The sequence below is a fragment of the Aotus nancymaae genome, unplaced genomic scaffold (genome assembly GCF_030222135.1).
Source record: "Aotus nancymaae isolate 86718 unplaced genomic scaffold, 86718_ANA_hifiasm-v0.15.2.pri h1tg000053l, whole genome shotgun sequence".
Taxonomy (NCBI): Eukaryota; Metazoa; Chordata; class Mammalia; order Primates; family Aotidae; genus Aotus; species Aotus nancymaae.
The window spans coordinates 23,335,479-23,347,816 of record NW_026988467.1 but is presented as its reverse complement, the minus strand read 5'-3'; the positions used below and the strand labels follow the sequence as shown (position 1 = coordinate 23,347,816).

Below are 12,338 nucleotides of genomic sequence, written 5' to 3'. Positions count from 1 at the left end.
GCACTTGAGGGTACCTGGCACTGCAGCAGGCGAGAGTGGTCCTGAGCGAGACTGAGCAACACTGGCGGGAGAGCCAACAGGGGATGGGGAGGGGCCTCGGATGCCAGGCAGGTGAGGGGAGGTATGAGGAGAGAAAGGAGACTGAGCTGGATTACTCTGCTCTCCTTGGCTGCTGGAAATCCCTGATGTGCTCACTCCAGGACTCAGAGCTCCTTCTGTCCCCATGGGGAGGTCATCTATTGAACCAGATAGATCCTAGAACATACATATAAGAACGTGGATTAGTAATATTAGGCAGAAAGATTCTACTTTCAATAATCCTACTACTTGCTTAGTGTTTTCCTTAAATAACCAAGAGCAAACATAATCACACACGTTATTTAGTCATGATACCATAACTGACATATGACAAACTCTGTTAAGGATCGGGCAGAATATATATTAGACCTTTGTGGGCCATAAAGCCTCCTTCAAAACCACTCAACTCTGAAACTATCATGCAATAGTAGTCAGACAATATGTGAGCAATGGTGTGACTGTGTTCCAATAAAACTTTATTTATAAAAACCTGGCCATAAAGCCTCCTTCAAAACCACTCAACTCTGAAACTATCATGCAATAGTAGTCAGACAATATGTGAACAATGGTGTGACTGTGTTCCAATAAAACTTTATTTATAAAAACCTATCTGTATTTGCTAACTCCTGTTCTATCCTCTCAGAAGCAGATCTAACACCATCTTCTTTACCAGTCCTAACTTCTACAGTCACAAGGAAGCAACTAATTCAGTGGCTTCAGTTCTTTTCTAATAGAAGAACTTCACAAAATACTGCCAGGATGGTACCAGGAGCTACAAGAGAATGTTAACAAGTTTGGGAAACATTTATAGATCCCCTTTCCTTCTATTACATATTACAATGATGATGATGATTATTATAGGTTATCATAGCCTCCATTTGCCAAGGACTCACTCCAAGTCACTATACTTTGTAACATAAGGGGTAGGAGGTAGGAAAGAGATACACTGGATGAGAAATACAATTTCTTAACTGCCAAGAAGGTCTGGGACTATACTCCTAACACCTGGTCTATAACAGTAATCAACAAATGTTTGCCAGTTGAACAAATTCTGTTTTTTCCCAGCTTTTATGTTTTTCAGTGAGAAAACATAAAATAGTGGTATTTATTTGTAGGCTTTGTCTTAAATTAATCAATAAAGAATTCATTCTAGGTCAACAAACTCCAGTATTAGCAAACAGGAGCTCAATATGAAAAGTATTCACCCCAGAAAATGTATCCTAACTCCATCCCCTGTCCCATGTTCATTCTCTAGCAACATTACTTCAGGCTGGGAACTAACTGTAATCGAAGAAATGATGAAAACCCTGATACTTAAATGGTAAAGAAAAGAGTTATCTTAAAGAAACACATATGGGCCACGTGCAATGGCTCATGCCTCTAGTCCCAGCCTTTTGGGAGGCTGAGGTGGGCAGATTGCTTGAGCCCAGGAGTTTGAGACCAGTCTGGGCAACATGGTGAAACCCTGTCTCCACTAAAAATACAAAAAAAAAAAAAAAAAAAAAAAAAAAAAAATTTAGCCAGGTTTGGTGGTGCGCAGCTGTAGTCCCAGCTACTTGGGAGGCTGAGGTGGTAGGAACACTTAAGCCTGGGATGAGGAGGTTGTAGTGAGCCGAGATTGCATCACTGCACTCCAGTCTGGGTAACAAGCAAAACTCCATCTAAAAACAACAACAATAAACAAACAAACAAACAAACAAACAAAAACCCCAAACACCACACATCTCAATGAGTTCAGATCCAAGTTAGTTTGATTTGAGTCTATTCCTGCTCACACAAACAAGCTCATCTTGGAAAGATCGGCTGAAAGTGACTTTGACTCTAAGATCTGATAGTAATGCTGAAGGTCAGAGGACAATCTTTTAGGCTCTTCTTTTAGTAATCCAAGCTGGGTGGACCTTCCACAAACCACTTGGCTACTTCACTAGGCTGGGAGCATTTCTGCTGAGCTCTTGGAGACAAAGTTTGCACTGAAGGCAGGTAGGTAGATGCGCATTTGTGCCTGTGTCTAGCTCTCTATGCTAGCTGAGAAGTCAGAAAATGCTAGCTTTCTTATTGGTAATAAACAGGCCAGGTATGCCACAGCATACTTTAAAAATGCAATGAGGATTCGTTCCAGCACAGAATGATTTCAAGAGGCCAACCACAAGGTAATAGCAAAGGACATCTTCTCTTTCTAGAAGGACTAAAGTATTTGGAGCTATAAAGAGCTTCAGGTTAATCCCAAGAGAGAGATTCCATCCCTGGTTTTCTTTTCTTTTTTTTTTTTTTCTGAGACAGGGTCTCACTCTGTTACCCAGGCTGGAGTACACTGGCATGATGCCTGCTCCCTGCAGCCTCAACCTGCCCAGCTCAAATGATCCTCTTATCTCAGCCTTCTGAGCCACATCTGGAGGGGCGTGTGCGTGCATGTGTGTGTGTAGAAGGGGTTTTTGCCATCTTGCCCATGGTGAGCAGGGGTGTGTGTGTGTGAATAGAGAAGGGGTTTTGCCATGTTGCCCAGGGTAAGTGTGTGTGTGTGTGTGTGTGTGTGTGTGTGTATAGAGAAGGGGTTTTGTCATGTTGCCCAGGGGTGTGGGGGTGTGTGTGTGTTGAGAAGGGGTTTTGCCATGTTGCCCAGGGTGGTCTCAAACTCTTGGGCTCAGGCAATCCTCCCACACTGGTTTCCCAAACTGCTGGGACTACAGGCGTGAGCCACTGCACATGGCCCAGGTGTGTTTCTTTAAGGCATGAGCCACTATGCCCAGCCCTATCCCTATTTTAAGGGCTAAGTTATACCAGGGACATCCTGGCCTCTGAGCCAAGAACAAACTAAAAGAGGCAGCAAGATGACAAGGGCCACTGTAAGTAGAAAGGGCCTCAAAAAGCACTTGTTAGACCCTACAGTCTATAGCAAAACCCACAACTCAAGGCTGTGTTTTAGGGACCAGGAGATTTCTTTACCCAGTCCTTCACAGTCTTCATTCCTTATCAAACTACCAGCTTCTGGTAATAAGAACTTTCCTGCTTATAGGAAAAAGAAGTGTATTTCAGAACAGAATAGGAAACAAGGATCCATCCATCAGACGAAAACTTGGTTCAGTTCAAATCACTTTGAAAAATTAAATGTTGGTCAGGCGTGGTGGTTCATGCCTGTAAACCCAGAACTTTAGGAGGCCGAGGTGGGCGGATCATGAGGTCAGGAGTTAGAGGCCAGCCTGGCCAAGGTAGTGAAGCCCCGTCTCTACTAGAAATACAAACATTTAGCTGAGCATGGTGGCAGGTGCATGTAATCCCAGCTACTCAGGAGGCTGAAGCAGGAGAATCACTTGAACCCAGGAGGCAGAGGTTGCAGTGAGCTGAGATCGTGCCACTGCACTCCAGCCCCGGCGACAGTGAGGGCCTCTGTCTCAAAAGAAAAAAAAAATTAAATGTTTTAGGCCAGGCACGGTGGCTCACGCCTATAATCCCAGAACTCTGGGAGGCTAAGCCGAGAGACCAGCCTGGTCAACATGGTGAAACTTCGTCTCTAGTAAAAATACAAAAGTTAGGCTGGGTGCAGTGGCTCACGCCTATAATCTCAGCACTTTGGGAGGTCAAGGCAGGTGGATCACAAGGTCAGGAGTTAAAGAACAGTCTGACCAATATGGTGAAACCCCACGTCTCTAGTAAAAATACAAAAATCAGCTGGGCGTGGTGACACACACCTGTAATTCCAGCTACTCAGGAGGCTGAGGCAGGAGAATCACGTGAACCTGGGAGGTAGCGGCTGCAGTGAGCAGAGATCATGCCACTGTACTCCAGCCTGGGTGACAGAGCAAGACTTGGTCTTAAAAAAAAAAAAATTAGCCAGGTGTGGTGGTGGGCACCTATAATCCCAGCTACTCAGGAGGCTGAGGCAGGGAGAATTCCTTGAAACAGAGAGACAGAGGTTGTAGTGAGCCAAGAGGCATCACTGCATTCCAGCATGGGTGACAGAATGAGACTCCGTCTCAGAAAAAAAAAAAAAAATGAAAAAGAAAAAGAAAAAGTTTTGTCTTGATCATTTTTGTCTTATACAAGTAAAACACAAACATTCTCATGATAAAAACATTTCAGATATTATAGGTGAAGCCAAAGCCCCCAAAGGCTGTCTTTCCGTTGCCCTCAATAGAGAAACCACTGTTCAATTTGGTGTGTATCTTTGTGGGTTATTTTTGTTTGTTTTTTAAGAGACAGGGTGGCCAGGCGCTGTGGCTCATGCCTGTAATCCTAGCACTTTGGGAGACCGAGGTGGGTGGATCACCTGAGGTCAGAAGTTCAAGACCAGCCTGGCCATCATGGTGAAACCCCATCTTAAAAAAAAAGAGAGAGAGAGCGAGAGAGAGAGAAAGAGAGAAAAAGAGAGAGAGAGAGACAGGGTCTCACTCTGTTGCCCAGGCTGGAGTGCAACGGCATGATCTCAGCTCACTGCAACCTCTACCTCCCAGGTTCAAGTGATTCTCCTGCCTCAGCCTCCTGAGTAGCTGGGATTACAGGAGCATGCCACCACATGCAGTTAATTTTTTTCTTTTTAGTAGAGATGGGGTTTCACTATGTTGTCCAGCCTGGTCTTCAACTCTTGACCTCAGGCGATCCACCCACCCTGGCCTCCCAAAGTGCTGGGATTACAGGCATGAGCCACCACCACACCTGGTCCCCAGCTAATTTTTAAACTTTTATTGTAGAAATGGGGCCCTTGCCATGTTGCCCAGGCTTGTCTTGAACTCCTGGGCTCAAGCAATCTGCTCTTCTCAGCCTCCCAATGTTCTGGGATTACAGGCATGAGCCACCACCCTGGCCATCGTGTGTAGCTTTAGACAGGTACTGAAGAGCTAAGGAAAAAAACAAAAAACAAACAACAAAAAACCAAAACCCACCAGCCACTGCTATCAGTTCAGGGCAAGAACTGAGGAGGTCCCTTCAGCCATACTTCAGTTAAACCAGGCTCACCACAGATCCACAAGGAGAATGCCCCTGGTCCACCTGAGGGATCCCAGAAGCCTAAAGAAAACCTTTGCAGCTCTTGGGGCTGGGATCTCAGAACTCTAAAGGCATCTGTGGCTGGCAAAGAGGTGGATTCCCGTTCCTCAGGAGAGCTGTCACTTTTGGTAAAATGCCCTAAGCTTCTCGGAGAAAAAGTGCTAAATAAACCACTGTCAACAGTAGCCCCACCTGGCTGGGATTCCTGGGCACAGAAAAATACTGGGGAAGGAAGAGCATTAATCTTCTTATCTCTCTGATTTGGTTGGCTTGAGGCCAATCTCCCAAACTGTCATTTTCATTAGACGGCAACTGGTCAGCATGGGATAGCTGGTTTCAAATAATTTTAAGAGCCAAAATGTTAGCATAGAAAGGGGCAAATCATTTACGATTAACAATAGCTACCATTTGAGCATCTACTATATGCCAGGCACTTTGCAAAGTTACCCAATTTTCTACAATTCTTGGTTATAGAAACTACTATCATTACCATTTTATTTTTGGTTTGGGTTTTTTTGAGACAGTGTCTGGCTGTTACCCAGGCTGGAGTACAGTGGCATGATCCTGGCTTACTGCAACCTCTGCCTCCTAGGTTCAAGCCATCATCCCACCTCAGTCTCCTGAGTAGCTGCAACTACAGACACTTGGGTAATTTTTTGTATTTTTGTAGTGGTGTGAAAAGGTTTTCACCATGTTGCCCAGGCTGGTCTCAAACTCCTGAGCTCAGGTAATCCTCCCACACTTTGGCCTCCCAAAGTGCTGGGATCACAGGCGTGAGCCACTGTACCTGGCCACATTACCAATTTGAAGATAAGGAAGCTGATGCCTAAAGAGATTGGGTTACATGCTTACGTCATCTGGCAAGTGGTGGAAGCCAGATTTTAAATCCCAGCCTGCTGAACCCCATAGGCCACGCTGGCTCTCTCTCTCCATTATGTTCTGACATTATATGAACTAAGGAGAAAGGATACACCTCCAAGTTAGGAGACCAAGGCCCAGCTTTTGGTACTTATCAGTTGTGACCTTGGGCAAACTGGCAACAAGCCAGGCTTCAGTTTTCTCACATACAGAATCAGGGAGGGCTGGACAAATCTAAGTTTGTGACATCCCTGGGGCATATGCATGAAACCCCCCAGCACCATATGGTCAGGGTCAAACCATATGAGAGATATAACAACATACCAGCATTATAGGTTTTAAGACATGCCCACCAGTCCCAGTGGCTAGTCATAGTAAATATTTTTATTGGGAAATAGGAGGGAGTGGTAAGGGCAGAAGTCTCCAAAAGATGTCCCGCCCCTCTATCTACATGAACAAATATTGCTCTGAACTCCCCGTCCTTTTATTACACAGGACACACCTCTGCTTTCTACTCTACAAAAAAAGCCAGTTTTTCAGGTCTTTTATTCCACAAAAAACTAGACGTCTGATTATTGAGTCAGACCTCAATGTTTCTAACAGTTGTTTTCAACAACACTAATTATTAATAAAAATTAATTATCATTAATAAAAATTCAATCAATCCAAGCCCTATTCTTGCTGGTGGGGGCTGCCCTTGGCATCTCAGGTTCTCAATTCTCCCAGAAGAGCTCACCTAACAAGCATCTTCTGGAAGGACTGCTAAAAGAACTGCAGCAATGCCCCTTTAATGGGAAGATTTCTTTTCCTGGATTTGTTCTCCTCCAAGTATAATCCTGCTGAGAGATGGGAGGTGAGGATCAGCCCACTCAGTGCCCTGCCAGTTCCAAGGAAGCAGCAGGGCCAGGAGAATTTCCTCACGTGTTTCCAACGTGTTTTGTGCATTTTATTGCTCATCTACCATGCAGATCAAAAGCGCTGGAGCAGATCCAACTATTTCACACAGAATCTCACACTCCAGGCTGGCTACAGCCCTGAAAGCCTTCATTTCTTCACTTGAAATACTGCCCAATGTTATTTTGGGATGTGACCTGATAGAGGAAGCCCATAGGGACTCCATGACGGTAACTGTTCCAGCTGTGATTGGTTGCCCAGCCCTAGTGAGTGCCAGCATGAGTTTGTCAGGCTCTGCTGACAAACAGAACTCAGCAGCTAACACCTTCTCTTCACACCACAACAAAACCATGCCTGAAATCACACAGTCCATACCTCATTTTGTGGGTAGGGGCGGTAGGGGTGCTTGTACTTTCACAGGAAGAACTGCAAGTTCTAACATGAACTGACTGCCTAATGAAGAATATTTTCAAGCAGGAAGATACCAGATCAGGGTTAGAGGAGGGAGGTTTAATTATCTCCCAATAGAGCCACATAAGGATGACATCAGTCCATTTTGCCAAGCAGGTTAAATGGCAACAGGTAAGTATAAAGAATAGGCTCATGGCAATGCTCAGATTTAGGGTTTTCCCAAAAATCTGGCTAAATCCTTGAGGAACCCCAGGTGGAGTTCTTGTATGCATTTAGTCAGGAAAAGCTTTTGCTGAATTGTGCTGATACTGGTAGGTAAACCACCCATCATGAGAACCAGGTAAATCCTACACATGCTTGTAATAAATGTGTACACTGGGAACCTTGCAGCTCAGCTGTCCCCATTTGAATGACAATATGTGAATGAAAAAATTCCATAATGACCAAATCTACACTAGTAATTTGCCAGTTCCCTATCCTCTCCCCTAGGCTGCTCTCATGCTGAAGAATGGGAGGAAATCCTGAAGAACACAGAAGAGACCGGGAAACATAACCCATGAAGAAAAGGAAAAGGTAGGAAAGGAGGCAACAGCCTTAAACACTAAGGAAGAAAAACTGAGACAAAATTAATTACTTAAGGCAAAGAGGTTTTTGGGAGACCTGGCTTTTCATAAAATCTTCCTTAAGCAACAATTTGTTGAGGGAGCAGGGGAGAAGAGGCTACCTCTTCTTTTTTTCTTCTTAGTCTTTGCTATAAATGTAAGAAAGAGAAATCTGACCCACACCAGACCAGAAGAGACTCTAAGAGTTACAGAACTGCTGTGCTGTTATTCCTTGGAGTGGTCTCAGTCCAACAGATTAACTGCCATCTATGCCTAGAAAGCAGGCTTGCTGGTACTAGCTGAAATGCCAAGAATGAATCAACACACAAAATAAGCTGCCTTTCACTCCTGGTGGTACTTTCAAGTCAGGAGTTAATTAAGCAGGTAGTAAGGAAGGAGAACAAAAGATGCAGAGGTTGACACTATCCTTTTAGTGTAGGACCAAGCACTATCACCTACATGGACAACACCCATGGTTTGGAACAGCAGAAGCTACTCCAGGAAAGGCTCAGAAAAATCAGTTTCCTACTTGCCCCCATCAAGTTTCCAAAAACTTGGTTTGTATCCTAGAAACCAGCACAAAGGACAAAATCCTCCACCAAACTCCCTCTTCTCCTTTTCTACAATAGGCTATTGTTCTGAAGATAATAATTCATTCTTCCTGGTACCTTTTGGCCACCTGATGGGGAAGGCACAGCAGAGAAGGGTTAGACTGTTCTTATCTCCAGAATGCTTTTCAGGGGCCCACCTCCAAGAGGAAACCCTCTATACATGCATCAGGATTCATAAAGATTGATATGGAGACCAAATCTTCAAATCCAAAGGATGCTGGAAAAAGTTAATAAAGTTCCTTTATATCTTCCTTTTGAAAGGGAGCAGAATTTACATGAATATGTGACTATCACATATTCAATCATAAGGTGAGTGGTTGTCTCACATTTAATTTTCACAATCTTCTGATACAGTTATTACCCCCATTTTGACAAAGCAGCAGCAGGTTCAGAAGTGACTTGTCCAAGGACAGACAGCTATTAAACAGAACTGAGGTTCAAATCCATTATTACTTTGCACTCTTTCCATAAGGTATTAATAGAAGCTTGACACTATCAAAGGCTGGGCTCCATGCTCCAACAGACGTAAGGCAACAACCTGTATCACCAGACATGCTGAGTGATTAGCTACTTGACTCAACTGGCTAACCTCATGAGGCTTCACTTAACTCCTTTATAGAAGGAAAGACTGATACTAGATAATCAAACTCTACAAATCTCCCATCCAAGTACTAAGGCCTTGGACCCGACCCTGCTTAGCTTCCGAGATCAGACAAGATCGGGCGCATTCAGGGTGATATGGCCGTAGACCAAACTCTACAAATCTATGCTGCGTTTCCCTTTCCTAATCACTCTTGCTATAACTTTCAGCATTTATTTCAAATCAGCCCTTTCACTAATAAATCTTCAAGTTAAACCTACTTTTTCTATGCTAAATTAAAGGGTACAGTACTTCTTCTCACCCCTGGGTTTTCTGTAGGGTACTTAATGTTTAAGTGGACAGAGGGCTATGTGGAGGGTAGCTTTGAATGTAGGGAAAAACAAGCACAAGTTAAGTCCCATGAAGGTAGGAGCCTGGTCTCTGCTGAGTTTTCAAACTGAATGTGTTCTAATCCTTTTATCAATCACAAGGGCATGGCTCAGAGAGAGAGAAAAAAAAAAAATCAAGATATTCCTGGCCTCTAGATGGCCACCTCTTAGGCCATTTCAAATCCTCACACTTTCCTCCTCACCCAGCACTGGAACTACCCTTCCAAACTGCAGTACATTTGGGTTTTGTTTAGGGGCCCCACTACCCAAGCTACAAGATGGGAAGACTCCTTTCTAGAGGCTTTAAAAGCCAAGCAAGCTTCAATCCTCTGGCCATAGAAGGGCTCCGACAATACGGCAACTGAGCTCTCCTTTAACACGCATCAGGCTGGCTGATTTCCCAGCCATCAGAGTAGAATTGGGTAGGAGAATAAATGCCTGCAGATGCATTATAGGTACAGTAACTACAGGCTAAAATTTTTTAGTCTTGGGAAATTCCAAGATGAAAATAGCTTTGTGGAGACAGTGAGGATTCAAGAAGCCTCCAGGCTCCAAGCAGAGATCTGCTAGCCACTCTTTTAAACCATCTACTTTAAACCAAGTCACAGTGCTAGTTCCCTACTCTCATCATATAGGCAGGGCCCAGAGTTCCTTTGAGGCTCCTCTAGATGCAGTGTTACAGGACTGATGGCATTGTGCTCTATCTGCCCTTTTTCTCCACTAGCCTGCGGGACCAGAGCAGGATCAGGCTATTAGTGACCAGAAAGATGCCAGACACACAAAAGACAAGATGCTTGATAACGTTGCTCAATGAATTATCTACTCAAAAGCATCCTCTTTAGACCCAATCTCTATCAGTCCTCTTTTTTTCCTTTAATCTCCATTCCCCCATGCTATACCCCAGTACCTGAATTCTAGACCTTCACAATAAGGGAGGGGCTCTTGGGTGCTGGTATCAAGAGAGCCGATTCTCCTGTTTTAAACTCAGAAGTACGCCGGGCACAGTGGCTCATGCCTGTAATCCCAGCACTTTGGGAGGCTGAAGTGGGCAGATCACCTGAGGCTGGGAGTTCCAGACCAGCCTAACCAACATGGAGAAACTCCATCTCTACTAAAGATACAAAAAATTAGTGGGGTGTGGTGGGGCATGCCTGTAATCCCAGCTACTTGGGAGGCTGAGGCAGGAGAATTGCTTGAACCCAGGAGTCGGAGGTTGCAGTGAGCCAAGATCACGCCATTGCACTCCAGTCTGGGCAACAAGAGTGAAACTGTCTCAAAAAACTCAGAAGTACAACCCCAATGGGGTTTGGCATCTTGGTAAGAGCTGTTGCTAGAACTGCAGCAGTGCAGGAAAGGAATGTCTGGAAAGAAGGCTGTTGAAGGCTCTGTCACTGGAGAAATTTCAATCTAACTGTGAAAATACAAGAACGTGCTGTTCTAACCCACCTCTGCAAAATCTCTTGAGGCAGGCCTGACCCTTTGGGTGGAGGCTGAGGGCATGGCTGAGGTATAAAGTAGGGGAGAAGTAAGACTGCTGGGCTGCTTGCATTCCTGTGGTGGGAGCCCCTGCAAACAGCAGCTGGGTCACTGCAGCAGCCATTGATTTTCCAGGGGTCGATATTCTACTCCCACAGATCTGCTCAGCCAGAGGTTTAATCACATGGAGTGCTTCTGCTCAACATTTCCCCTGTTGCTCCCCCCTACAAACCAATAAAACAAACACCAAACACAATGAGAATTGGCAAAGGATAGATGAGAAGGTGCTCCTCATAGCTGTCTCCCCACCCCCAGAGAAACTCTAGGCAGCAGCTCAAAGGGAAATGCAAGAGAGAGCCAAAGCTACATGGGACAGTCCACAGGCCCCCAGAGAATTTTTCAATTCTAACACCCTCATATAGACACATCTAAAAACAGGGAGATTTTACATAAAAATCCAGGCATCTAACGTCTTCAAAAAATAAATAAATAAAAAGAAGATAATGATGATGATTCTGGAACTCCCATAGGCTACTAACTGTTTGAAACCCTGCTTTTCGGTTTGTCACAGTCCCCATCAGGCCTGTATAATACCATGTTACCTGCCTGACTGGTCACCCTGCCCCCCAAAGGCTTCTCACTGTCTTACCCAGTCAATAACCACTTTTTGGCCAAAAATGTATGAAGTGTTTTGAGGGTCACTAGTTAATAGACTCATATCTGGGAAAAAAAAATGAATCTGGGTCAGAGCTGGGCCAGAGTTACAGCAGCCAAGAGCAGTGCATATTTATGGAATAGGGCTGTTCTAATCCCAGCAGGAAATAAGAGCATTGTAAAGCTAGAGAAGGCAAAGAATTTAGGAACCCCCTACTTTCTCAAAGCCAAGCATTCCCTGTTAGGAAGGTCAACCAAACAAAGTCTGTTCTATTATGAAGATCATCAGCTATAATCTTAGAACTTGAGTAAAGAGGGCAGGAAAGGGGAGTAAGAGGAAAGGAACACAGAAAGCAAGCATAGTTCTGGGTATGAGAAGTGTAACAAGGAGCGGGGGTTACCTTAGGCTTCCACATCATCTGGCTTTCCTCTCTACAGCAAGCCTGGCTGCCCCTCAGAATTATAGCAACCAGAAAGCAAGCAAGGACAACTGGAGAAGGCAAAGTTGGCACTGCGCTGAACATTGCTCAGAACTAGGGGGCTGGATGGCCTCCTTGGTTTTGTAAACTCCTAAATTTATACCTGTCAGTGGTCTTCCCTACCTTAGCCTATTGGTCTACATAAAATCCAAATATTTAGGGGGAGGGTGGAACAAACAGATCTGAGTGTGAGAAATGGATAGAATCTTAAACCAGAATACAACCCCAAAAAGAACAACTCTGAATACAGGGGAGCTATAGTCAAGTTCTAGAAGAGGGGATAAAAACCCAAATATTCTTGATAATGGTTCTGCTGAATATTTACC

The 12,338-nt window shown here is 44.5% G+C and overlaps 1 protein-coding gene across 5 annotated transcripts in view; it reads right to left on the bottom strand.

Annotated features, from left to right (window-relative positions):
* The window catches only part of ARID1A (AT-rich interaction domain 1A), an 84,087-nt gene that overhangs the window by 19,907 nt on the left and 51,842 nt on the right, over window positions 1-12,338 (bottom strand). For 4 of the 5 annotated variants that reach the window (XM_012439920.3, XM_012439924.2, XM_012439921.2 and 1 more), the window contains exon 5: window positions 15-255. In XM_012439920.3, coding sequence (XP_012295343.3) covers window positions 15-255 — 241 coding nt within the window. The remainder of the gene's footprint in view (window positions 1-14; window positions 256-12,338) is intronic. The other variant, XM_012439923.2, reaches the window with a different exon arrangement.